The 27930-nt window shown below is 45.3% G+C and overlaps 2 protein-coding genes across 2 annotated transcripts; one reads left to right on the plus strand and one right to left on the minus strand.

The window, feature by feature from the left end:
- Nucleotides 1-161: 161 nt before the first annotated feature.
- Nucleotides 162-4469, minus strand: c1galt1a (core 1 synthase, glycoprotein-N-acetylgalactosamine 3-beta-galactosyltransferase 1a). The gene is made up of 3 exons (XM_023959931.2): nt 4273-4469; nt 2132-2799; nt 162-486 (listed from the first exon to the last, which is right to left on the minus strand). Exons 1-3 carry the CDS (start codon nt 4421-4423, stop codon nt 310-312), a joined length of 996 nt encoding a protein of 331 aa, XP_023815699.2. The 5' UTR covers nt 4424-4469; the 3' UTR covers nt 162-309.
- An 803-nt stretch (nt 4470-5272) lies between these two features.
- On the plus strand, nt 5273-11494 carry sdhaf3 (succinate dehydrogenase complex assembly factor 3). The gene is made up of 2 exons (XM_023960049.2): nt 5273-5643; nt 10570-11494. Exons 1-2 carry the CDS (start codon nt 5467-5469, stop codon nt 10762-10764), a joined length of 372 nt encoding a protein of 123 aa, XP_023815817.1. The 5' UTR covers nt 5273-5466; the 3' UTR covers nt 10765-11494.
- The last annotated feature ends 16436 nt before the right edge of the window (nt 11495-27930 follow it).

Here is a 27930-nt window from a genome sequence, read left to right on the forward strand (position 1 = left end):
GGGCCCCCAAACTGCTAAGTCCACCAATGTCCTGGAAATGTCCAAGAAGCCTCTGCAAAAAACCAGTGCGCATAAATGCTCAATAGAATGTCAAATGTAGACCACAATGCGTTGCTTTTGATCGATATGTCATTTGAAAAAGGGTAGAAACAAGTTGGGCGACAGTTTTAAAGACAAAACAGTATTCAGGTGTTTAAATCCAGGCCACTGTATACTCTGTATAGTCTTTTAGGGGTTAAGGAATAGTGAGTGAGCACGGACATACCCGATATAAGATGTATACCAGCACAGCTCCGGTCTGTGTGCACTTCATCCGAGAGCTGCTGGAGGCAGCGCCACCGGGCCACTGGCTTTGTCATCATCAGGGTTAAACCTATGTTTGTATCCGTGAGGCCGCAGGTGGTACGTGAGGTACTCTAGCACGTACATCTGCGCAGCAGAAATGTAGTGGAAAGACACCGCAAAGTCTGAGCAGCACCCAGGACCCTGCAGAGAGAGGAGGACGCACCTGATGAGGCAAAACAAAAGCACCAATGTGCGAAGGAATCTGTGCTGATGGTCCTCCTCCAACATCATGGGGGGATCATATAATATGGAGGAGGGCGCAAAAACCTCCCAAGTCATCACAGGGAATGCCCTTCTAGCTTTTGATGACATATAGAACAGTGTTCTGTCCTGCATGTCTTCCTTGTTGCCCCGCTTTAGCAAACCGGATTGAGCTCTGCAGAAGACAGATGATTGCACTTATCAAAGAAAGGTGTGTTTGGGTAGAGCTGAAAAATGCAGGACAATGGTTGGGAAACTGATCCAGAGGAGACATTGCGTTGAGAAAAAACTTGGAACAGATCCAGGACCGAGACCAGGTCCAGCTGGTTGTAGAGCAGCCTATCTGCAAACTGAGCTACGGATACTCTTGTTTCCAGCCAATGTTACTTAGACACACAAGGATGTAGATAACTGTTCTACTTCTAATTTGGAAAACAGATTAATAATCAGATTTTTCTTTTAAATTTATTCTACATTTCCGGAAATTCTACTCTTTGCATTCTAAATTCTCTGTTCTTGACCTGCTGTTAATTGTTGGAGTCCAGGGATGTATTTTCACCCACATTTTGTGCTACTCTCTCTGTCTATAAAATGTTTTACAGCATAAATAAGGTATTGGGGTGCCATTATACATTATTTTCAACAAAGCTGCACAGTTTGTCCACTGATTCATTTAGAATATTCCTAGATTGCACAGAACAATATTCTGTACCAGAAATCCTAGGGTACACTGAATTTAGCCTCGACTGACAAAATCTGTATCTTTGATCAGTTTGTCCCAAAAGCTGCAGATCTGTATTGAATTTCAAATCATACTTCAGCATTCGAATATGAAACACTGCCCTATCGCACCACCACAAGGCATCTCTTTTAAGCCTTAGTGACACCTGTCCTTAGGGGTGGATATGAAGCATGTTTTTTGGACATTGGAAGGAAGCCGAAGACCCCGGAGAAAATCCACACATGCACGGGGAGAACATGCAAACTCCACAAAGAAAGGTCCCCCATTGGTGTTCTGTTTCAGGTCCCCCAGCGGGCGCCTTCTTGCTGTGAAGCAAGTGCGCTAACCACTGCGCCAATTGGGCAAAAATGTTCATGGACATTTTTTCTTCAGGCATGATGTGAGTGACAGGCCATAGCGAAGACTTTTACAACACTTAACGGTAAAGTAAAGGTCAAGAAGGTGAGACCCAGAAGAGTTGTACAGATTTTTATTTTATTTTACCTCCCTCAAATCCAGTGGACTTCGCAAGGTGCCCAAAAGTGCGGGATAAGTACCTGATAAGCACCTGAGAGAGTGTCTGCCCTGAGACTGGATGGTCGTGAGCTCAAATCCAGGCTCATACCAGGTCATACCAAAGACTAAAAATGGAACCCAAGGCCTCCCTGCTGGACACTCAAAAGTAATCGACTGGCAGGCTAAACCACCAAATAGCAAAGTCCTTGAACACTGCTGTGTGTACAGCTCACTGCTCCCCCAGGGAATGGGCCAAATGTGGAAAACAAATTTCACATTTTTTCCTCCAGAATTTTAATAGATCAGTAGCTGTGTAGGCAGTTATTGTAGTGGAATGGTGTGGTTTACCTCCACTGGCTTGTAATATTCATAATTCAGAAACCAAGGTCGAGGTCTTGGTAGCTGTGGAACAAGGTAATATTCCGGGGGAAAAGGATGAAAGGTTTGTCTTCCCATCACATCTCTGGAGTCTCCCGGTTCCACTTTCATTGTCTCCATGCATTTCCCCAAAGCCATGTCTTCTATGGGGGAGAAGTGGGTGCATTTTCCTGTGGTAAAGCCTTCTATGAACCTCCTCAGCGCCCCCTTGCTGAGAACGTAGCCTGCCCCTCCACTCATGTAGCCCTGGCTGACGAAAGGTGCAAACCGCCTGCCAAAGTACAGAGGTCTCTCTGGATCATGTTTGGACAAAACATAGTTTAGATTCTCCATGATCACATAGGTGTCATCGTCTGCCTTCAGGAACCAGTCCGCTTCATCCAGGTGATGCTGGTGGATGTGCTGAAGGGCCAGAATGGTCTTCCAGTAGAGATTGCCTCTGCCCTCACTCACGTTTAGCCCCACAGTCGGGAACTCGGTCTTCGCTGAGCTCATGTAAAGCGCTTTGAAGCAGTGCTTGGCCCAAGTTTCCCTGACGTGTCTTGTTCGGGTCTCCAAGTTCTTAGGTGCTGTCATGATCCAACACAAGATCCGCCCCGTTTGGGGGACATTCCCAGCAGAGTGGACGTTTGCCCCTGCTGGCAGCATAAAGACAACAAAACCACAGTTACTTTTCTTGGGAAAAACTCAAAATAAAATTCAAGATGGACTGCCCATTGAAGTTTAAGACATTGTCATAGCACACAAATTCCCTTTTTAACCCCTGTGCTATCTTAGATGACCCCACTCTTACATTGACGTGTTCTCCCTACCATGACAAAGGTGGATAAAGGTGGAAAGATTTCATGTAATCCATGGACACCAGTGAGGTTCACAAATCATTGAAGAAAAAAGGTTCAGAGCACTGTCTAGTGGGTCTAGATGACCCAACTCCCAATGTTAAAGTGCCTAGGATAGCACAAGGGTTACACAAATACAGACAGACATTAATCTTTTTACTTTTTCATTTATCAGTTGATTTTTGATGCTTGAATGATTGTCCAGAGGTTTGTAGGTGTTTCTCTCTGTCACTGTCCTCCAGGTTTCAGCTGTAAATCTAAATCTGTTCACATTAAATTGACACCTCCCAGCAGTCTTGCGTCATTGAAATTTGGAACTTAACCCTTCAGTTGGACAGACTTCCTAAGGACAAGTTGGAGTAAACAAAAAGACTTCTTGCTGTTCGTTCCTCCACATGTGCGTTCTCTGTGTTTGCACTTCAACCAGTTTAGTGTTCATTGAGTGTTTGTTTTTCCTCCCTGCGCCTTCTCCCCCAAAACGCTCCTGTGCTTTATTTTCTTTGGATTTGAGTCCTCTGTTTTTCTTTCAGCTGCCTGTTACCTCCGTTTTGTTCTGCTCAAAATTTCAGAATGGTGACCAGTTTCTCCGCAGCGAAAGGTAGCGCCACATCTTCATCCCTGCAGCACTATGAAAGTGTCAACAGACATGACAGTGTAAACAGCGCTTATAGTGGTGTGTAATGAGCAGGAGCAGGTTTTACTGTTGATGAGTCACTTTGTCTGCATTACCTCCTTAAATTAAATAGAGGATGAATGCATTTTGTATATCATTTCGTAGCTGATCTGAAAAATGCAGCATTTGTGGAATGAAAAGAAAACTTTTTTTGAGTCTGTTTGTAAAAGATTTAGTTTAATTTAAATGGCAAATTTCCACCGAATTCTATCACAAAAACGTGTAGACTCTTATTTGTCTTTTGGCTGCTCCCTTCAGGAATCTCCACATTGAATCAATTGCCTCCTCCTCACTTACACCAGCCACCCTACTCTTTGGTCTTCCTTGTGGTCTCTTTCCCAATGGCTTCAACTTCAGCATCGTTTTACAAACAGTATCACCGTCCCTCCTCTTAAAGTGTGCAAACCATCTAAATCTGCTTCCCTTCATTTATCCTCTGATGGAATCAGAAAACAATATATATTATTGGAATGCTAATGTCTAATTGTATGTTCAGAGATGGACAAAAAAGCTGTTTTTACAAAAGGTAAAGTAAAGATGGTATCCGTTTAAACAGAAAAGAACAGGGGATCTTGTGGACTAAGCAGATAAACACTTACCTTTAGGATCAGGCTGGACCCCCCCTCTCTGGTTAACACCCCTGAGTAAAACAGAGGGCATTTTTGTGGCAGGAAGTGAGTTCAGTGCGGTGTGAAGTAAAACAAATCCAGCCATCAGTCCAATACTGAATGTTATCGTGGTGGTCCTCATTCTTTCTTGGTTAAGTGAGCGCTCGCACTCACAAACGTAAGCTCTGTCACACAGGTAAACAGAGAGAATGAGACTGTGTCCACACCTCAAATATATCTGTTTGTTAAAGATGATAAGCCAAAAAGTCATTGGATGAAAAATATTAAATAGGAAACCTGGGAGCGGAGGCAATATTTGTGGTGTCAGGTGACACAGAAAGCAAGGATTGCTTGATAAACTTTACTATAGTGTGGGGGTAGTACAAAACAACATCAGCTGGTTTTCTTGTTTTAATTTATTTTGGTTTTGGTGGCCAAGTTTTTTGTCAAAAAAGATCTTGTGCATTTTCTCCTCTGCTGTATCAGCATTGCATTTTGCAGGCATAACAACTTTCTGCAAACTTGCACACAAAAAAACAAACATTCTGTCTTCAGATAGACTTTTAGGGGCTCAAAACAGCATCCACATTCACAAGTGTTTTCTCTACACGTGCCCAGATCTACAGGCTCAAACTACTGGCAAAACCTTGGACTTTTGGCAGAAATATTACGTCCCATCTGATGAATGAATCTACATAATTCTCCTGTCCAATCTTTCCCCGAAAAAATAGGAAACTTTGGTTTATTTTTATGTTTTTATTGAGCTTTTGAGACCACTTCAATTTTATCCAGATCACATTGTCTTTAATTTAAGTTATGGTATTTAGACTCAAAGTCTTCTTTCTTGAAGTGCTACTTGGATCAGGGGGTTCAATTAAAACCTAAAATCACTCAATTCAGCCAATTCAACTGAATTTGGGCAGGCATAGCTGGTAAGTCCTCTTGTATTCAGTGTATTTATTTTCTGTAGTTCTCCCTCCCATCGCCAGGGGGAGACAATGCTGTATGAAATCCGAGAGGCAGAAGAGGTCAAACCAGAGAGGAAACATCTGTGTAAACAAGGTCGTGGTTGGATAACCGTTGCATGGCGTTAGCTTGCAGGTTCTGTGCTCCTACGGTTCGGGTCCTGGCTTGAGGGTCTCTGGTGAACAGGTGAACGCCGTGAGCGCGCGAAAGAAACCTGAAATGCCGGGCGTCGCTCACGTGTCCAGGGTCCGCGCGCTCTACAAGAGGATTCTGGTCCTGCACCGGTTCCTGCCGCTCCACCTGCGAGCTCTGGGAGACCAGTACGTGAAAGGCGAGTTCCGGAGACACAAGGAGGTCACGGAGGTGGAGGCGGGCCGCTTCATGGCAGAGTGGGAGGTGAGCAGATTCCCCCTTTAAACGGGGTCCGAGCTTTTAAAAGGAGCTTTCCCTCTCCACTCCACTGGCTTGACAAAGTGTCCATCCAACAGATAGATAGATTCTTCTCATAAAATCAATAAACATAATAATTATTCAAACAAATTTATTTTTACACAACATTGTTTTGACTGATTTGTCTATCTAACACGGTCCTCTGTACATTTATATTGAATCCCTCCTACAATTAAATGAATTTCCACAATATTACACAACTCATTAACTTGTAAGATGAATAAAATGTTGTCAAAAGAACAAATGTTCAGTTTTCAATAGTTTGGTTTAATATGAGGCTGGCTGCCACTCAAAGTTACATAAATCTATCGTGCTGCCTTCACTGACCCTTTGCTTGATGTCATAATTTGGGATTAAATGAAATGTATTCTTAAATACTCAACACCCTTTGGGCACTACATACAAAAAGCGCGGCCTGATCACACGATACAAACTTTGACCAGTCGGGGGACTCGGATTTGGTAGTTTCATATGAATGGCGTCCCTTTTCATTCACAGAAGTGCCAACCGTTTGTAAATTGGTCACGGAGGAGGAATCAATAAATGCAGTTGGTGTCTGAATTCAATGACACCAAGTCTTTCATAAATCAGAACAGAGCTGTGAAAGAAAAAAACTAGAAGAAGATTCTGCAGATTTATACCGCTTTGACATTTCACACCAACTGTACAGTCGTGGCCAAAAGTTTTGAGAATGAAACAAATATTAGTTTGCTGCTAAACTGCTTTTAGATCTTTGCTTCAGTTGTATCTGAGATGTACTGACACAGAATTACTAGCACTTCATACGTTTCAAAGGCTTTTATGGACATGACATTTATGCAAAGAGTCAGTATTTGCAGTGTTGGCCCTTCTTCTTCAGGACTTCTACAATTTGACTGGGCATGCTGTCAATCAACTTCTGGGCCAAATCCTGACTGATAATCACATAATCACCTCTTGGAGTTAGTCAGAATTGGTGGGTTTTTGTTTGAGGATTGACCATAAATTCTCAATGGGATTAAGATCTGGGGAGTTTTCAGGCCATGGAACCAAAATGTCAACGTTTTGGTCCCCAAACAACTTGGTTATCACTTTGGCCTTAAGGCACGGTGCTCCATCATGCAGGAAAATGCAGTGTTCGTCACCTAACTGTTGTTGGATTGTTGGAAGAAGTTGCTGCTGGAGGGTGTTTTAGTACCATTCTTTGTTCATGGCTTTGTTTTAGGGCAAAATTGTGAGTGAGCCCCCTCCTTTGGATAAGAAGCAGCCCCACACATGAGTCGTCTCAGGATGCTTTACTGTTGGCATGACACAGGACTGATGGCAGCACTCACCTTTTCTTCTCCGGACAAGCCTTTTTCCAGATGCCCCAAACAATCGGAAAGAGGCTTCATGGGACATCATGACTTTGCCCCAGTCCTCATCAGTCCATTCGCCATACTTTTTGCAGAAGATCAATCTGTCCCTGATGTGTTTTTTTTTGGAGAGAAGTGGCTTCTTTGCTGCCCTTCTTGACACCAGGACATCTTCCAAAATCTGCACTCACACGGGCCTTTTGTCATTCCTGAGAAAATTCTGCACTGGTGGCACTCCGATTAGTTAATAAAAAATGTTCCGGTGCTGCATCGGACAGACATGACGTCCATCTGGTCTAGTTTCAGAGTTTCACATCTCCACGCTCCTGTTTGCCTCGTTCTTGCTCATCTTTAAAATGTTTTTGCAAGTGTGGCAAACCTTTTTTTTTTGCACGCTTAAATGCATTTTGTATCCACAATATATATATATGTGTGTGTGTGTGTGTGTGTGTGTGTGTGTGTGTGTGTGTGTGTGTGTGTGTGTGTGTGTGTGTGTGTGTGTGTGTGTGTGTGTGTGTGTGTGTGTGTGTGTGTGTGTGCGTGTGCGTGTGCGTGTGCGTGTGCGTGTGCGTGTGCGTGTGCGTGTGCGTGTGTGTTTATATAATCTTTTTTTTAAATTAGATAATTTAACATTTGCAAATTTGTTTAACAGATTTCTATGTACGGCAAACGCATGGCAGAATGTCTCCTCCAACTGACTGCACCTTCCACCAGTCCTCTAGTGCAGTTAAAAATTTAAGCAACTGTACTTCAGTCACTTTATTCTCTAGTCACTTTATTCTCTCCTCGTTTTTTTTTTACTTTTATTTTTTATACTATTTATATTTAGGCCTGTTCTATTTATAGTTTGTTTATTGTGCAATTTGACGGTGTCTCCCCGTTAAACTGAAGATGAAGAGAAAACGCAATTTCAATTTCTATGTATGTGTCAACATTGTAGATCTTGACAAATAAAGTTCCTTGACTTGACTTGACTTGAACTGCTCTCGCTTGGACAGTGTGGATGCTTTGGCAGAAAGTGGCCACATGGTGGCAGAACTGAGCTGGGAAAGACCTTGAGATCACAACCAGATCCTGATGTAACAGGAACGTCTGGAGCCCACTCTTCGAACCGCATCTGCGTTTAGTGAATCAAAGGTTTATTTGTGATTATCAACTGTAGAAAGCCTTGATAAATGACAGCAGAAAATGAGGAAAGTTTGTGTTATTCCACAGGTGTAGATCCACCTCAAACAGCAGCAAATGAACAAAGACACTGTTCTAATATTATTACCTTACAGTCTCTCCAAATCTAACAACCACCAACTAACAGGAAGTGATGTCTAATGAACTTTTTCATCACTTTTACCAACTCCACGGGCCAGTCTGGATGAAGACTGTCATGTTTTCTGCAAAGTAAAATAAAATGAACCTTCAGGATCACGGCACAAATTCTGTCTTGCTCTGACTGAATATTAAACGGCCCCAGACATCATTAAGACTTTCATTTTCCTGACAGGAGCAGTAAATTGAGTTTTTTACCTCCCGTCCACTAACACGCACGCGTTTAATTTTGTTTAATGAAAGTATAAAGAACACACAGAGGAGCACTCTGCCGAGCTCAGCTGAGCCGCTAATAGGCATAATGAAGTGATTACAGCCGCAGTCCCCATGCAGCTCCGGCTCGCCCCGGCCCATGACTGATGAGGAAGCAGCATCATTGTCCAATCACGACACAGAGTACCCCGGTTCATGTTCACACCCCGACGAGGATGAGAGCAGGACCCGGTCTGATAGGGACCAGCTTCATGATTAGACACTTGAGTCCAAGCGGGCCTCGTTGCTCTTTTGTTGAGGCAATGTGCTGACAAACCCTTTTTGCCTCACAAGTGAAGCAGAAGCGACAAGTCTATAATCAACAGCTGCCAGAGACCTGCAGGCATTGCTCGTGCCACGTCGGATCACTTTCTTTTCACATTCTGCCCTGTGATGACGAACCCAAAGCCGAGTCGTGACCAGGACAGACGCAGTCCTTCCACCGTTCACCCCTGCTGGGCAACAATTCACGAAAATGGCTTCTAAGTAAGCAAACGATCATCAGGTCCTTAAGTCTGGTTTTCATGATCAGGCTCCCGGGTTTTTTGTTATAAAATCTCGTCACTCTTTGATTAAAGACCCACTCAGATGAAAATTGTGTTTTAGGTGTTTTTAACATGTTTCTTGTTGCATTTTTCTGATGATGATGGACATATCTGAAGAAAACATTCCTAAAATTGCATTTCCGAGTATTTCTTTATTCAAACTGTTGAGAGTCAGGAGCAGAGGAAAAAAAGGCTGTTAGAAAAACATCGTATTTGGGACATAGAAACCACGCAGGGCGGGGCCACAATCTCCCTGCACCGCTTCATTCTGATGCTTCCACTTGTAGACGACTAGATCCATGGACGACGATCCTTGGACGTCTTTGTTCTCCTCATCCGAACTTTTCTTCTGGTAATGTTGGGCTGGGGGTGTGAGGGGCTGTAAGCTAACAGAAGAGCAGTTTGAGAACTCTAAGTATTGGGGAGGGGAAAGGGGGCGGGGTTGCTTTGTGCCATTGGTCCCACCCACATTTCAGGGGTACATTTTTAATGAACTTCTGCTGCTCATAAAAATCTTATAATCATATTTAGAAGAGCACTGGGAACGCTTTTACAATAGTGGGACTTAAACCTAAGTGAGACTGAATTCTCACTATTTTATTTTTCTCTGTATTTTAGCTGATGTGCTTATTGAAGTCTTTTGCATCTGAAAGCACGCTGTCGCCATGGTTACTTTAAGCAGACGGGTAAGTGTTTGCGACCCGCCGCGCTGCAGCAGCTGCCAGAACACAAGCGGCGTTAGAGTGCCGAGCTCACCAGCGCAGCAGGATCTCAGCTTCCTCGCCGGCGAGCGCGAGTCTGGGACCAGATGAGGAGCAGGTCCCAAATGACATTACCGGGCTTGAGTGCTGCAATTCTAATCCATTTATTTCAGTGGCGCCCATGGGAGGGCTCCAATAAACGGTCTCCCGTGGGCCAAATGGCCTCTGAGAGGAGGAACACAAAGGCATTTGAGAACGAGGCGAAGGAGAGCGTACAGAGTGAGGGGATGGCTTTGATTTCATCTGAGAAATGATCTTCAAATCTTAAAGCTACATCATGGAAGATTGCTCTGAATTTAAATGGATTAAAGCTTTGGAGGCCAGAAGAAAAACATTGCTCCAAGTTGTTAAACTGAGTTTCACGGGGAGCTGCTGTGATCCCACCAGAACCATTTTCTTATTATCCCAGCACACTGATGTGCTTCTGGTCCCAACCAGAACCCCCAAGGTCGGTGTGATGTTAGGGACTCTGTGTGTTTAGGTTGCGTCCACAACCATCCTCTGTTGGCGCAGCTCCTCCCATAAAGTCATTCAGAGGAGCGTCTTCCCCCGACAGGACCGACATTCTAGTTATGGTTCTGAAGTTCCTCCAACACCAAGCTTGTTTCCGTCGTGTTGCAGAAGTGCTGACCCTGTTCTGTTGTGTGTCTCACCCAGAACTACAAGGACACCCTGCAGGCTCAGGTGCTGGAGGCGGCGGGCCGGGGGCCCGGCTCCGTGAGGTTTGGTGCCGAGCTGCCGGAGCAGAAGCTTGCCGACTTCCAGAACGAGCAGATCGGGCAGCTGTACGAGCTCATGCTGGAGTCCACCAAACCCAACAAACAGTTCGACATCCGCGAGGACAAACGCTGAAGCAGCGGACCGCAGGGGGAGGAGGGACAATGTCTCAGAGGAACAAAGTCTCGAGGGTTTCGACAGCTTCATGGCGCTCTGGAGATCTCTTACTGTGTTTTGCTTCACAGAAACAATCTTCAAAGCTTCTGACCGTTTCAGATGCCTCTGATGGCAGAAGGACTCCTGAAGGGGTCAGTGGGACCTATGGGGGGCAGAAGTAAAAATAAAGTCTGCCTCAGAGAAGGTTTTATCTGACTCCTTGGCATGAACACTTTTCTTTAGATAGGTGACCTCACTCCGCCTAAAGAGAGGACAGGAAATCTGGAATTATGTTAATTTATTCAACGTCAGTCATTAAATGCCCAAGAACAAACCGTTGAGTCATGAATTTGACTTTCTTTAGATCTTTAGATGGATTTCAGACACCAACAGGCCCCTCCCCTTTTCTGACCCTCTTCATCCTCATCCTGACGCAGAGCTGACAAATGCTAAAGTTGGCTCTGTCCCCAGAGGAGGAGACTCTCCACAGAGACGGAAATCCAAAATTGTCCTTAGAAACAGAATCCAGTCCCTCGCTATTTTGTGGCGTCGCTTTTCTGTTGGTGCAGTGTAGCATTATGTAGTTTTTACAACACATTGTTTTCTGCACCCTGATTTGCTGTTGACATTTTCAATGTCCTCCACGGCGTGTCTCCTGTACAGAATGCCTTCACTTTGCCAAATCGACATAAATCTTTGATTGCTGGCAGATCTTTGTTCTTATTCTATAACTTTTCTATAACAATGTACAACAGAGAAAAGGGTTTAAAGTGTGTAGTGAGGGGGTTTCCATCCATTTATTTTCTCAACCGCTGTATTCCTTACGGCATGAGTGTCAGAATCCAGGCCTTGAGGGCTGGTGTCCTACATGTTTTCTAACCAACCTGCCATTGAAGCTCCTCATTGGCTAAACACACCTGATCCAGGTAATCAGCAGCAGATAGGCAGGATTTCTGGAAAACCAGCAGGAGGTCGTCTCTCGAAGCCTGGAGTTTATTAGCACTGCCCTACGGGGTCACGGGTTTTCCAAGGCCCAACCTGGCTACTGTTGGGCGAAGGCGGGGTACCCCCTCTTACAGTGAGGGCTTCTACAGCCTTAAAACATCAATAATTATTGAGAAAAATCAAGATGACCACTCAACAGATTATTTCATCTAAACCCACATCTCCGAACTAATAAAGGCCCAACCTCCAAATACAGATCAGAGTCACTATCTCCTCGTCCATCTGACCCCTCAGCTCTATGGTTTCCTCTGGTGGTCTGCTGCTCTACCTCCACCTGTGGTTGCTTCATCCACCAGCACGGTGCTTCCAAGTGTCATCGTGGTTGGTGTTCCTCCGTAAACGTTCCAAGTATTTCCTGCCGTTGAGCAAAAAAAAAGTAGAGGAAGACAAAATGCAGACACGTTTCCCTGACGCCTCGAGGACCCGGACCATTTTTATCCCAGAGAGCATCTGTTCTTTGAGAAGAACATAAAAGAATTTTATTATTTTTGACAGATTTGAAACAGTCTGTCCCCGCTGGGTGCCCAAAGGCACTCTGGTGCATCCGAGCCTCAGGACAAAAGACTGGAAAGCTGGAGCTTTTTAAAAAAAAAAAAAAAATCTAACAAACATTTTAACCCAAAAAAAGATGAGCCAATGCAAACAGGAACTTCCAGAAATCTAATTCATGCTTCTAATCCTTCTGCCTGCTCAGTCTATCGGCAGTCTTCATCGGGAAGACTGAGATGAACGGAGAGGATTGAGGAAGTCTGTGGAACAGAAAAATAAAATTCGGTTAGGTAGAATTTTGGTTGTTGCAGGAATACTTCTTGGCACCAAATCCTGTTTTTTGGTTTGGTTGATTCTATTTTTGAAGTTGGAAGAAATGGTAAATATTGACAATCGAAGTTAAGGTTTGACTGTACCTTAACAGTTGTGGTCTTGAAAGGAGTTGAGAGAGTAACCGCTCCTTTTCCGTTCACACCTGACAGGGCCACAGGAAAGGTTCGACTCCAGGCTGACCGCTGGGATCTTCAGCAAACTCCTGAATAAGAATCTTCTGTCTGACAGGAATGACTGAGTTCCACCAAACTGCATCAGTAGAGTCCTGAAAAGTTAAGATCATCACGTTAGAATAAAAGCAAACCCAGTTTTTTTTTGTTTTTTTTTTGGGCAGACTTCCACCTTCCCGCACGGCAGTGGTGTGGTAGTAATGTGGAGTGGTTGTGCAGATGGGGAGAGGAAGGACCCCCAGCTTTCTTACGTAGGAGCTTCCTTTTTGGCTTAATTGTGAGCTTTCTATGTTCCTCATTTGTAATTCCTCCGTCAAGTAGGACTGAGAGACCAGTGGGGCTGTGTAGTGATATTTTTACATCAGGACATGGGGGGGTGGGGGCAGTAATCAGGAGCCTAATGTGAAGCGGCAGCAGGGAGAAGGAGCCTGTCCTGAGTGACGCCCTCATGAGCAGCCATGACATTTTATCCGGCCGTGTTTTGTCCCGCAGGGTCGGGCCTCCGACTCTCAAACGCTCGCCACCCGCTCACACCCCAGATCTCAGACATGGCTAGCTATGGCGGTGGGGGTGGGAGGGCCACTGATGTGACACAGCGCATTAGCGCTGGGTTTCTGCCTCCTTTCAGTCACAATGACGGGTCAGAACTGAGCTGGAGTTCAGTGAAGGTCATAGAGTGAGAAGATGGGCTTCCAATCAAACATGGCGGAGCAGAGAAAGCTCTCAGCAAGACACAAAAGTGACCAGTGGGTCCACTTTTGGTTAAATACGCAAGAGTTCCATTTAGTTATTAAGGTGTCACTTTATCAATGATGAGCACAGGTTTTTACAATTAAAGACAATGTCCTGCCTAAGAACACAATGACCATCATTATGCCAGTGTTGGTTAAGATGGATGGTTAAAAATAAAAAGATAAATGACAACATGCATGAGGGTGACGGGGTACACCATGGGTGAAGGCTGCATAACCACAGGCACACTCACACCTAGAAACAGTTTAGATTCACCAACAGATATACCATGCATAGTTTGGACTGTGGGAGGAAGCTGGAGTGCCCGGAGAAAACCACTCTGGTGGTAGAATATGTAAACTCCTCTAAGAAGGAACCCAGTTAGGATTTGAGCTGGAGCCTTCTTCGCTGTGAGGTGAAGCTGCTAACCACTGTGCCGCCATGCAGCCTTTAATTTCCACTTTTAAATAGAAATTTGTTTGGATTGTATCCCAGATATGCTGATTCTTGCTTTGCATTTGGATTTTCAGTAGAAGAAGAAAAAAAGGGAAGCATTTTGCGCTGGAAGGATAGTTGCCAGTTCCAACTGTTCAGCTGGAAAGTCGTCAGCTTCCCATTCCCTGTGGAGGGACTGGTGCAGCGGTCCCTCTTGTACTTTCAGCTGTGCAGGTCTGTGTTAGATCTTTGTTTCATGCTATCTTCACAAGCTTCTGACGAAAGCGCTATTGTAGCTGTTGCGATAAAAAACAAGGAAAGCTGCTCCCAAAAGGCTGACAAAAACATGAACACTAGACACTAGAGCAGCTGAACATCAGTGTAGACAATTAAAAATAACCATTTGTGGAGGGCGAGGGCCAATAACAACAACACCAAGAGTCTTGAAGTTCCTCTGAGAAAGACATTTATTTATTTTTTTCCTAAACCAAAAGGAGAAATAGAAAATATTTAAGCCCACTAATAGAAAATGAGGAGGGCTACTGAAAGAAAGCAGGAATATTAGAAGGACAATTAAGTCAAATAGGGAGATGAAGCCGAGAAACCTCATCTGCAGCCCTCTGCCATCACCCAAACAGAGGAGAAGAAACAGGTTGTTGAAACAAAAGAACAAGAAACGCTGCTGAAAAGAAAAAGAAAAACAGAGGACCACTTGGAGGTTAGAAACAAACTTTAAACCTTATCAAATCACTGAGGAAAAAAGTTTAACCCAATCAGAGCAGCAGCTGCCGTGAAACTGAATGTATGATGAGAACATCAAGCTGCTGCAGCCTCGATGTGCAGCTGCCGTCACCACGCTCATACTGAACACAGCAAGGCTGAAAACTGAAACCCAGCCCGTGTTTCGTCTCATCTGACCCTGCAGTCAAGACTTTCACTGACAATAAAGCACCAGAAACCGGATGAAGATACCAGCTTGCTTTTTTTTTCATTATAAGACACACATCCAAACGGACAAAAGCCCTGTTCCACGTCCTTCATGAGTTCTCCATATTAAGTTGGCCAACCCTCAGAAAGAAATGTTTTTTTTTAAATGATGTTGATGAAATAATCCCTCTTTGTGTGATGAGACCAAAGTATTTTGGAGAAGCTAAAGATCCTAAAACATCCGGACCCCTACCTGTTGTTTTTATGTAGCAAAAAAGACGGAGTCGTTTTTAACCAGTTGAACGTGCGGCTATAGCTATAGTTGCATTGGCGTAGAACCAGCTCATGGTTCTGTTTGTTTTACAACTTTTTGTCAAATTATGTTGATGAGTATGGGACAGAGAACAGGACCTCACAGCTTTACTAATCATACCACTAAGCTTAATGACGACATAGTTCTTGTAGAAACCATTTTAGGTTTAAATATCAAAGCATGAATGACAGAACTTTTTTAACTTTTTGAATTGTTGGATAGTCAAAGTCAACATAAAACTTCCAGGAGCGGGTGCAGATACATCATCAAATGTCTTTTATGGATGGATCATTTATGCTCTGTGCTTTTAATTTTTAACTACACTCCAGATCTTCAAAAATACAGTTTTCACACTTGTTTCCTCTTTATTTTACTCTGGTGAGGATCAAACATGAGAACTAAAGAAGTAAATTCTCTCTAAATATAAGCAGCTGCTGGAACTAAATGATGTTTAGTTCATTTAGAATGAAACCAAACCAGATGATGGAGGGAATTTGTTTTATTATGGCACTTTGTGTATTTTTTTTCCATTCTTGGGTAGAAAATGCCATAAAAACCAAAATTAGCTGACTTGTAATGGTCTTTTACAGTTCTTCCATTTTTTTTTTTAGCAAAAGCCCTGGAATGAGCAGCATTAAACCAACCTCCCCACATGAGTGTTGTTGTCTTTGTGTAGGAAAGTCCTAATTTATACTGAACTGTGTGCAATTTTTCATTAGTGTGAGACGTACCTGAATAAAATCCTTGACTTTTACTTTGAGGTTGATCAGTGACTAGTCTTCATCAGAACGTCTCCAGTCCTGTCTTCATCTGCTCATACCACAGTCTCATGACACCACGGTCTCATATGAAATCAAGCACAGGAAGATTTCGCTGTTCTTCCGTCCTCTGGTGTGTAGCTGGAGTTTGCTTTGGAGGAGTTCATCCAGAAACAATATGAAGTGGCTCCTCTGCTCCTCTGAGCTGCTCGTGCATCTGCTTGTCACGATAATCAACACTTGTTGCTGTGACAGGCAGCTGGAACTTTGAGGTTCACGGTGGAATAAGTTGTGTTGTGTTGGATGGGGGGGCTGCAGCTTTTATGGATTGTACATGATTTATGACACTGTCAACTCTCATAAAACTTAAACGGCCCTCCCGGATGACCTGCTTGAAGCTCCGGACGTTTCTGCAAAAGCTGGAACTCCAGCAGAAAAAACATCACTAGTTTGAGACCTGATCTGGTTTCTGGGGAGAAAAAAAAAACAGACTAGAGGGACGCTGGATTGAATCCACCTGTTTGTGAAGCGCTTCTGCATAGTTATCACAAACTCAGAGAAGCAAACAGGTGAACAGGTAAACCTCTCCTTGTTTAGGGTGGGAATTAAAACCAAGGTAAGCATGACATTTCATTAGGTAACCACTAGAGGGCTTTTTGGTACAAATAAGTCAATTGGCTTCAAAGAAAAACAATAAAACCTCACAAAGGAAGTGAGCAGGTTTACAGTCAGATATCAAATCATGGATCTTGCTTCGTTCATGCTACGTTCACACCGGGCATGTGATACGCGTTCAAGAATGTGCTGAACACGGGATCTTAAGCACGTGTTTAGCATGCAGAGTTCACACCTACTGTACCTACTTGGTGTAACATGGTCAAGCGTTGTAAATATTGCGAGTCTTGCTACAGGTTTTGTTCTTTCATAGCTCTATTCTCATACATGAAAGACTTGGTGTCAAAGAGTTCCAGCCAGGAACAAACCACAATTATTAATTTCTCCTCCATGATCAATTTTCAAACGGTTGGCACTTGTGTTCAATCGTAGAACCTGAAAACGTGCGGAAGCCCAAAACGCGCATTTTATATGCATTTACATAAGAATTTGCATTGGAAGTGGTTGCTTGAATGCGCATTTCTGAGGTCGATGAACCTGAACGTAGCATAAGACAGAAAATCATATTAAAAGTAAAGGTTATTGTTATGTTAGAACGTTGGTGATGGATGGACGACCCAGAAACAACTTAAATGTGTGTGAGCAAGAATTTAATTTTTTTTTTTGTAATGATGATCTTTGTTTCTGAGGAACTGGAGATTTCAAAATATGTTAACATAGATGGACCAGATGAATTGGTTCTTACTTGGTGGTCATGACTAAAACTGCGGGCGTGATACAGGCAGACTGAGGACGATGAGTATCCTGACTGACAGGCGAAGAGACTTTACTGTTTACTTCCCGCCCCTCCTGAAGATGGCAGCAGCAGGAGAGGGAAGTTAGATCTAGAGATCTCTTGGAAGAAGAAGAAGTCCACCTGTGTTTTTTTTTAGTTCGTAAGGATGTTTTAGGACAAGTCCACCAAATGGAAATCAAAGAATAAAATCCAGTGGTTGATTAGGGAGGAAGTGAAAAAGACTTGAAGGCCGGAGCTGCGTCACACTGTAGACTTCGGCAGGTATAGGATAGAAATGTGGATGGCAACATGGATTTAAATTTGATTACAATCTGGAACAAGCAGAAAATCCACCATGAATTGGAGCTTAAGTAGAGACACAAAGAGGAACCAGGTGAGTAAAATGATCTCAGTAGCACAGCAGGAGAGGACGAAGAAAACCAAAGGGACTATAGGGTGTTTTGGAGCTGCATGGTGGAAGAGTATGATTTTCTCCAAGAGATTTGATGTTCCTGTGGCAACAGCTGCACAGGATATGTGGAAATTCAGGATCTGCAGCATTTTTGTTGTTTTTTTGCCGAGTGGTTTTGTTTTCCTTTTCTTGTCTAGTTTCTTGGCTGCTTTAGCTCCTCCTGATTGAGTTTTGCCCAACTCTCTACTTTCCACATTCAACAGCGTGTTGATTATGTTTCTCTTAAATTGGAAAGTAGAAATCCTAACAGCCATCCGGTGACTGTTGCCTCATCTCCAGCCCCTTTTAGTAATATTTTTGTTTGTAGAGATTGTGAATGTATAGATGTTTGCTTCTTTTCATTTTATGTCTTATAGCTCAGATCACTTTATGGTCATTGTTTTTTGTTCTTTGTGTGTTTGTTCTCTATAAACAAGTAAAAATGTCACAAAATATTTGATTCAAAAATACAAATCTGTTCCACTTGAAAAGTGAGACTTGGCTCATGCAGGGATGAGGTTCATAAATTAACATGAACTCCTCAGGTCAAGAATCTGCCTTAAACTCTGTTTCTTCTTTGTTCGTCCCACCTGTGCATTTCCAAAGCCTCATTTGTTGTTGGGAGGATGACCACCACAGAGCTGAGCAACTATGATTAAAGCAGCTTTAGCCAGAGCTGAGAGTGACGCCACATTTATCCCATCGATTGGAACTGTCCCTGAGTTGAACTGATGAATCTGTAGATGATCAGAACAAACCTCCTTGGGTTCCTCCCCAATCAGAATGCAGATCACTGTGACGTTCCTTCATTGCTGCGGGCTCTGCAGACCCTGTGTGTGTGTGTCAGGGTGTGTGTGTGTGTTAAAAAGTCGTGACTTTGCTGTTTCACGTCCCCCACGTGTCAGAGCACAGGTGGGACACGCGCACTCCTGTTAGGGGGCAAAATGAACAGACTGGTTTAGCACGATGAGACTAAAACAGAGAGGTCTTCTCTGAGCGAGAAGGTCGGCGGATGGAGCGGCGTGGACGAAATCTTCACTGAAGTGTTAATGGATGCTTGTTTGTTGACAGCAGCTCGCTCCTCTGCTCTGCACTCCGGCTTTCTCCATCCTGGACTCCTGAATGTAGCAGCAGGGGTGGTGAGGTTTAAACTTTAGATCTGCAAAAACTGCCAACCTACTAGAATACATAGTTTCATTGAAAAACTTCATCATTTTATTGATAAAACCACCACCAACAAAAAAACAAAATGAGAAGTACATTTAGATTTTTTTCATAGATACATAACTTTTAGCTTTATCCCTGACCTTTCCACTGTCAAGAAACTGGATTCAGCCAAATGTGTTCATTGCTTTCAAATATTATTCCATCTTCAGATCAACCGTCAGGGACAAATACTCTTCAGCTTTACACATAAATGTGTCTGCTCACTTCTTTAATTCAGAATACAAAACAAAATGCAAAAAAAAGAAGCAAAACCAGTTATTCAGATCAGCAAGACTAACAGCATAATAGAAATTGTTTAAATGTGCATTAGGATTACAGAATTATTTTCAATTAAATGTTAAAATAAATGTAAACTCACTGAAGTTTTACATAAATAAAAATTGAGATTTTATTTTAGATAATTTAGTTTTATTATTACTGGAGTATATTCACCTGCCTATCATTAAACATTACATAGACTTTTTAAAACCAGACAGAATGTACTTTTATTCTAAATCTGTAAATCTGACATTTTAACATTAGAAATGGGACATTGTTGTCATTTGTAACCTCCCTCCAACGTTCAAACTTGCTTGAACGGAGTCACTGTTTCAGGTGTAGACTTGGTAAATGTTCTGTCTGCTGGTAAAACCACAGACTGGGCTTCCTTGGTTCTGCTTCTCTGAGGTCCAGCTGACAGGGAACAGATCAGAATCTAAAGAACACTGTCCTCCTCAGTAAACAGTGATGCCACCGCCGCTGACCTTTAACAGCCGAGCTGAACACAGAAGCTTCTCTCAGGTTTCCGATGTTTCTAAACTTGTTGCTGCATTTATCTCAGGTTGACTTTTTTCTCCTTCCCACTTTTCATATTTGTAATGGTCTTCAGTTTTTGTTGCACTCTTTGATGTGTGTACAGACAAACACGGATGATAGAATTCTCATGTCCCCATGGATACCTTCGCTTTCTCTGAAGCCATGCGTTTCTGTCAACATCGATTTCTGCACAACACGGGCGAAGCATAGCTTTGAACTCCGAGATGGATTTGTAAGCGTTCTTGTCATTTTTCATTTTATTTCTGAGAGTAAACATGGAAAACCAATCTCTGATTTGTCCCTTTTTATGACAGAAACATTTAGGTTTGATGTGAAAAATTCCTCTCTTCTGAGGCCAAACATAATTATATTTTGATTAGAAATTGCTCACCTCCTCAAAGCTCGCGGCCTTGAGAGTTTGAGAAAGCCTTGACACCTCCGGGTAACTTCATTTTGAATAGTGACAACAGAAAATTTTGACTGCATTTTGTCGACATCTTTTCCTCCTAAAACATGTTAACATGCAGATGGAAGTCTAAGGAATTGCGCACACAGAGCATTCAGGATCTCTCAGATTAATTCCTCTCTTTGAAGCGTACATATTAATAGTCTATTTACATGCGGCCCAGATGTCAGCCCTACCGTGGTTTCATAAGCACAGGAAAAAGCAGATTGCTTGTAACGAGGACACGTGTTTCCAATTTTCAGAGAGATTGCATAGACATAAAGTCCTTGGTGCCCCATCAGAAAATGGGTTTCTACTCTTTCAGAAAGTATGACCCATAACACCAAAGAACAGGGGGAATAATAGCATTTACACAAGGAGTAGGTGATGCTTCTGCCAAGGGGGGCTTACTCCACCTCAACTCTGAGGGTAACACCATGCAGTGTCACATGGGCATGCATGCAGCCAGTGATTATTTTAATCCAATGTGTGGGTTTTTATGAGTTCTTTATGTGTTTGGTCTTGATGATGGAGTGTTGATGGGAAATGTGAGAATTATGAGATGTGGATCAAGAGATAATGTGATGTTTCCTCCCAAAAATAATAAAAAAGTTAGTTTGAGGTGATTATGAGGATAATAATTGTGTCATTAGGGGTTAGGGGAACCAGCCCAGCAGTGTGGAGAACCAGTTCATTAGCTTTGTCCACATTTAGCTCCAGCACGTAGAATTCTGAAATGGTACAAGTCTAGAGCGCCAGGATTACCTGCTTGACGCATGCAGTAAATGTGGAGGGTGCTAAAGGAGTCAGCGGTCTACAAAGTGGGAAAAAAATCTGCTGACATAACCCTGTTGTGTTGGTAATAAAAGTTCCCCATGCTTTCAGCCTGCAATCTGTTACTGAGGATCTGTGATGCAACAAATGAGGAGTGCAGGTAGGCTGGAAGGCGAGTTTCTTGTTTTATTTTGGGGTTTCTGTAAAAACAAAACTACTAAGAAGATATGTTAAGATATATTCATGTGTGTATCAAACAAATCTGTTATTTTATGCTTTTACACTGGAGTGGTGTGGGATGGAATTGAATGTGTGATCATAGTGTAACGATCCAGCCGGACCGTCAGTTTAGTGGGGAAGCAAAAGCCAGACTGCTATTTAGATGGCTTCATTGGAGAGCTGTCCGTGCCCCATACACCGCACGACCCCGGACAGTCTCAGGGAGGAAACAAACAGGCAGACCACTAGAAATTCCTTTTCAGCACAGAGCCCGTTTAATCAAGCACACATACAGCCCAAACAGCATGGAGGGTCACTTCAGCTTCCAGCCCTCTGACTCAAGTGCTGTGTCCGAATTACCGCCCTAACCCCTAACTACTAAAACCCTATATCAGGGGTCGGGAACCTATGGCTCGCGAGCCATATATGGCTCTTTTGATGGTCACATGTGGCTCGCAGACAAATCCTTAATTATACTTTTTTTTTTTCATTAGACCAGTCCTTCTCGGGCGCGATGCAATGCCAGAGGCGCGCAGTAGTAGCGGTGCTTGGAGAAAAAAATATCAGTTTACTGTTATCTATTATTTCACAGAGTTTGTACCACCCGGAAACCTTTGAATTGCCTCCCTGAGGAAGAGCGCGCAGTTTTGGGGACGGGATGTGTGAGGAAGAAAGCAGAGGGGGTGGGGGGGACCGGCAGCAGGTGAATCGCGCAGAGATGGTAAAAACGTAAACCTGCTGCCCGTCACTCCTGCAGCGTGGGTGTGTGTGTTTGGTTCCATGTCTGTCTCACATCTACAGAACATTCAGACCTACGATCACGTTTAAAGTCTCACCTGCATGAAGCAGAAACTCACCACGTATCAACCAGACTAGACCATCAGCAAAACCACCACGAGAAATATTCATCATTTATTAGCAACAGTATAACAATGTTATTAAAAAGAATCCACAGACTTATTGGACTTTAAAAATGTTGAAATTACATCAAATGCACACATTCATTTGTATATTTAGTTTTAAACATATTGTCGCGGACTGAGTTTAACTTGGCTGTTGGGCCGCGTTAAAAGTTCTGGAGTTCATGGAACGCATCGTTCAAGCAGAGATCTGATTGGCCCTCAGTTCTGTCGCTCAGCCTGTTGTTAGGGAGTTTGGACCAATGGGGTTCAGCCATGGGCCGAATAAGGAAATGGGAGGGCTGGAGCAGGACGGGGGAATATAAAGTTGGGAGAAGCGCTCTCGTCTCGGCGGGAGAGATTCAGGAGTTGCTGAATTAATTTTACGGCGTTTGTTGCGGTCTACAGTAACCAGAATAAAGAGACACATGAGACTGAGGTCCTGGTGTTCCTTTTCTGGCTGGCGTGTGGCACATCTTACGGTGTGGTAACCAGAGCCTTTGACATGCCACGGTCCACTGTGAGCGACGTTGTCCACAGGACGGCAGACCGCATCCTCCAGCTGATGAGCAGGGTCACCCAGCTTCCCAGTGGGAATGAACTACCATAAGTCGCCTCTGGATTTTAGCAGCTCGCTTGGTCTTTCTCCTTCCAAAGGGTCACAAGGAGCATTGATGGCTGCCACATAAGAATAAAGGCCCTAAAAGAAAATGCAGCTTGTTATTTTAACAGGAAGCTTTTTTATTCCATTCAACTGCAGGCTGTACGTGACTAATGCCAAATTTAGAGATATTTTTGTTGGGAATCAAGGATCAGTCCACAGTTCACAGGTTCTACGTAAAAGCCCAATTTATGTAAATCAAACATTACCCACCTGAAGGATTCTTTTGGGTGATGGTGGGTATCCCTGCATTGCTCATCCCATCACGCTGCTGACACCCTACAGGGAACCCATGAGGAATGCGCTTCAGGCCCGTTACAACCAGCACCACGCCAAGGCATGCTCTGTGGTGGAGAGAGAGCATTTGGCATTATGAATATGAGGAGGAGAGCAATATTTCTGGGGGCACTGGAAGTAAAACCAACCTTTGCAATGAAAATCATTGCCTGCAGGTCAGTTCTGCACAATCTGTGCATCAGCGAAGGGGACTGCTGGGAGCCACAGATGTTGAGCCACAGCAGGAACCAGTAGGACGGGTAAAGTGGCGTCCGTCTGCGAGGTCAAATCTCTGCTTTCCTTTCAGCTCCAACTGTGACACACATGACTCTAGAAGACCAGGAGTATTGTTAAGATGTATAAAAATAAATTTTAACATAAAACGAAAATGTAAATATGTACATTTGATTTTTATATGAAAATTCTTTTGAGATTGTTAAAAATGGCTCAGATTTAAATAATACATGTAAATAATTCATTTTTGTTCCTGCATTTATTAAACAAATTGCAAAAACAACGACGACGTTACATTTTGTGAACAATATTTTAAACTCAGGTAAGCTTAACAGACTCTCCTGTCACTCCTTGTCCCTTCGTGCTCTTTCCTCCTCTCCTCTTTCAACAACAACCTTTACCCCAACATGACAACGATTACAGTTTAATGATAAATAAATACAAATCTGATCATCAAGTGTCTCTTACTCCCATCCGGCACGAGCTTGCCTGATAACAAACAGGCTATCTTTCTCCATCCACAGATGGATCAGATTTTCCTTATCCTCGTCAGTCCCTACATATTGTAGCGTCCCACCGACGCAATAATGAAGCGGAGGCGACTGTTTCTAACCGTGAGGCTTTTTAATGACTTAGGAACAGTTACTGTCGGCCGTAACCACGCCAAATACAGTACAACGATAATCAGAACTTTCCATCAACGCGTCCATCCTCTCCCCCCTCATGCACCCACGACCCCTCTTTTATTGTCTGCTCCTCCGCCCATTCTCCCGCTCATCCAATCACACTGGAGCAACGATGTAACACAGAACACATTAACAGAGCCCCAACAACGTTAGTCGCTACACTGCCTCCCCCCTACAAAGTCCCACGTCCCGTGGGGTCACACACAAAGTCACGGAGGTGGGGGGGAGGCTGTCTCAGTCTCCTGGGCCTCCGTGGAGCCGGCACGGATGGCGCCATGTGATGTCCCGAGACCACCTGCTGCTGTGGGGGTGCATGTGGGGAATTGGCGGGGGGACCAGCCCTAGCATGGGTGGGGGTAGCTGAGGGGGGCAACGACCTCCCAAAGTACTGCTGTGGCCGTGCATCACCCCTGTACGGAGCCAGTCTGTCCCTGTGGAGGGTCACACGCCTTCCTCCAGGTGGGAGCTCAACCCTATAGACCACTTCTCCCAGCTTTTCCAGCACCTCACAGGGCCCCACCCACTGACAGTCCAACTTAGGGCACCTACCCTTTTTCCTTTTCGGGTTATACACCCACACCAGGTCTCCTGCCTTGAAGTCTTTGCCTTTGGCCCTCAGGTCGTAGTTCCTCTTCTGCCTTATGCCGGCTTTCTCCAGTTGATTGCGGGCAAAGGCATGAGCCGTGTCCATTCTGTCCTGCAGCTTCCTGGCATATTCAGGTCCAGGCGGAGCTCCCAGGGCATCGGCGGGTTTCCCAAAAGACATTTCTGCTGGCGTGCGTAGCTCTCGTCCCAACATGAGCAAAGCAGGTGTGCATAAGGTGGAGTCCTGCACTGCAGACCTGTATGCCATCAAAACGAGTGGAAGATTCTCGTCCCAGTCACTCTGGTGTGCTGAGGTGAGGATGGCTAGTTGCTTCACCAGGGTCCTGTTAAAACGTTCAACCAAGCCATCACTTTGGGGGTGTAAGGGGGTGGTCCGTGTCTTCCGCATGCCCAAACGCTCACACATGGCGGAAAACACAGCAGACTCAAAGTTCCTCCCTTGGTCACTGTGAATGACCTCAGCAGCGCCAAACCTAGAAAACATGCCCTCCACCAGGGCATCTGCAACAGTCACTGCTTCCTGGTCTGGGATGGCATATGCTTCCGGCCATTTTGTAAAGTAGTCCATGGCAACCAGAACAAATCGGTTACATCTGTTTGTGCGTGGAAACGGGCCCATGATGTCCACTGCTACTCTCTCCATTGGTGCCCCTGCTGCCAGCTGCTGGAGCTCAGCGCGGGACCGATCAGGGGGGCCTTTATGCGCTGTACAGATGTCACAGCGGCGGCAAAAGTCTTCCACATCCCTCCTAAGCTGGCCCCAGTAGAACCCCTGGCGGATGCGACGGAGGGTCTTTGACACGCCAAAGTGTCCAGACCCTGCAGCTCCATGGCAACCTTGGAGGACTGAGTTTCTCAGCGTACGAGGGACCACCACCTGCCACCGTTCTTCTCCGGTAGCCGGCTCTTTCCAGGCCCTCTGAAGTACTCCATCCTTCAGTCTCAAAGCATCAAACTTTTCGAAGAGTCCTTTGGAGCCGGGGGAGCACCCTGCCACCTCCCCCCACTCAGGTTTGCGGCCGGCCTCCACCCACTGCAGCACTGGTTGCAGGTCAACATCCTGCTCCTGATGCGCTCTCCATTCAGTGGAGTCCACACCCTGCACCAGTCTGCAAACTGGCCAGCTGCTTTCACCGGTGTGGCTCTGCTCCTCTCTGCTGATTACTGCTTCCCGAGCCTCCCTTTTCTCACAGTACTGGCAGCCTGCCAGGGCACAGGGGCGTCGAGACATGGCGTCAGCATTAACATGGCGGGAGCCCGGTCTATGCTCCACTGTGAAGGAGAATGAAGCCAGCTCCTCCAGCCAGCGAGCGATTTGACCTTCTGGCTCCTTGAAGGTCATCAGCCACTGCAGAGCAGAGTGGTCTGTCCGGACTGTGAAGGGGAGGCCGCACAGATAGTATCTGAAATGGCCTATGGCTTTGACAACAGCCAGGAGCTCCCTGCGAGTCACACAGTAGCGCCGCTCCGCTTTACTGAGGGTCTTGCTGAAGTAAGCCACCACTCTCTCTCCTGCTGACCCCATCTGGCTCAGCACGGCCCCCATTCCCACATCACTGGCGTCCGTATCCAGAATGAAGGGTAATTTGGGATCTGGGGGGGTCAGGATAGGAGAGTTTGTCAGAGCCTTCTTCAAAGAGCTGAAAGCCTGCTCACACTCCTGCGTCCAAACAAAGTCACAGTCCTTCCTCTGCAGGTGAAACAGAGGGGCAGCAATGCAGGAAAACCCGCGAACAAACCGCCTATAATAGGAGGCTAACCCCAGGAAGCTCTTCAAGTCTCTTAGAGTGGTGGGCGTTGGCCAGTCTCTCACAGCTTGCACTTTCTCCTCCAAAGTGCTGATGCCCTCGCCCCCAATCCTGTGACCCAAAAACTCCAGGTCTCTTCTCATGAAGCAGCAATGTCAGGGTGCAGCTTCAGACCTGCTGCAGCAATCCTCTGCAGGACTTTCCTCAGCGATTCCAGCGCAGCCTTGAAAGACCCCCCGTGTACCAGAATGTCATCCAAGTAGACCAAACATTCCTGACGGGGAATGGAGGCCAGCACCTTCTCCATCAGGCGCTCAAACGTGGCAGGAGCGTTGCACAGGCCAAAACTGAGCACGCGGAACTGCCACAACCCTCTCCCGGTGCAGAAAGCAGTCTTTGGTCTGGCTTCGGGGCTGAGCGGCACCTGCCAATATCCACTGCGCAGGTCCAATGAGGAGAACCAAGATGAGCCAGACACCAAGTCCAGAGACTCATCTATGCGGGGCAGCGGGTACGAGTCCTTCTTGGTCACCCCATTCAGCGGCCTGTAGTCCACGCAGAACCGCATTTTCGGACCCTTCTTTTTCTTGACCATTACAACCCCTGAAGCCCAGGGGCTGTCTGACGGCTCGATGATGCCGCCACGCAGCATTTCCTCAATCGCACTGTCAGCAGCCACTTTGTGGGCAAGGGGGAGGCGGCGGGGGCGTGTTTTAATGGGGCGGGCATCTCCAGTATCGATCTCATGATGAATTAGGTGCGTCAGCCCCACCTCATCCTCAGAAAGTGCAAAAATGTCTCTATACTCTAACAGCACCTTCCACAGTTCATCCTTCTGTCCCGGCTGCAACCCATCACAGCTGCGCCTCCAGATCTCCTTCACAGCTGTCACTCTGTCAGCCTCAACTGCTGCGTTCCGCTGATCTGAGGGCAGTGGCTGCGTCTCGATCTTAGGTTGAAGAGTGGTGGGCAGCGGAATAGAGTAGGGCGGGGACAGGTCCTGTTGCATCTCTACCGCCCTTGATGTCTCTCGGGGTAAGCACTGGGCCCGAATGGGTCGGACCATGGGCACCTTAGGCCCCCCAGGGAACTCCAGGGTATTCCCCCCTAGGTCCAACACACATCGGGCTGCTCTCAAAAAGTCCAAGCCCAATATGCACTGATCCTGCACAGCTGCAACCCACACCTTACAATCCACCGTCATGCCACCCACTCGAATGTTCGCTGTCCCCCGGCCAAGCATGGGAGTCAAGTCCCCGGTCACAGTTCGTAGCTTGACAGCTGTGGGTTCCAGTAGCATCTCAGCTGGGACCATGTCAGGCCTGAGCAGGGTGGCAGTGGACCCTGTGTCCACAAGTGCTACACAGGACACCCCCTTTATGGTTATGGGAACGTGGCAAAAGTCCCCAACATGGGTCCAGCCCACAACTCTGGTCCACTCCGCACTGTCGTCTGCTTCTGGGGGGAGTTGAGCCTCCCTCCCCCGGCTGTCAAGGTGGGCTCCATCTGCTAGCAGATCATCAGGGTGGGACATGCGAAAACGGGCCTGTGACGTCCCTCCTACACAGACCC

Source organism: Oryzias latipes, chromosome 11 (assembly GCF_053564925.1).
Source record: "Oryzias latipes strain Hd-rR chromosome 11, Olatipes_Hd-rR_3.1".
NCBI lineage: Eukaryota > Metazoa > Chordata > Actinopteri > Beloniformes > Adrianichthyidae > Oryzias > Oryzias latipes.

Bases quoted from the DNA above. Each gene is read 5' to 3' on its own strand.
- c1galt1a (XM_023959931.2), bottom strand. From the start codon at position 4,423: ATGAGGACCACCACGATAACATTCAGTATTGGACTGATGGCTGGATTT. The intron at 2,800-4,272 runs GTAAGTGTTTAT...TTATGCTGCCAG, and splicing joins GGTCCAGCCTGATCCTAAAG to CAGGGGCAAACGTCCACTCT. The intron at 487-2,131 runs GTAAACCACACC...CTCTCTCTGCAG, and splicing joins AATATTACAAGCCAGTGGAG to GGTCCTGGGTGCTGCTCAGA.
- sdhaf3 (XM_023960049.2), top strand. From the start codon at position 5,467: ATGCCGGGCGTCGCTCACGTGTCCAGGGTCCGCGCGCTCTACAAGAGG. The intron at 5,644-10,569 runs GTGAGCAGATTC...TGTCTCACCCAG, and splicing joins GCTTCATGGCAGAGTGGGAG to AACTACAAGGACACCCTGCA.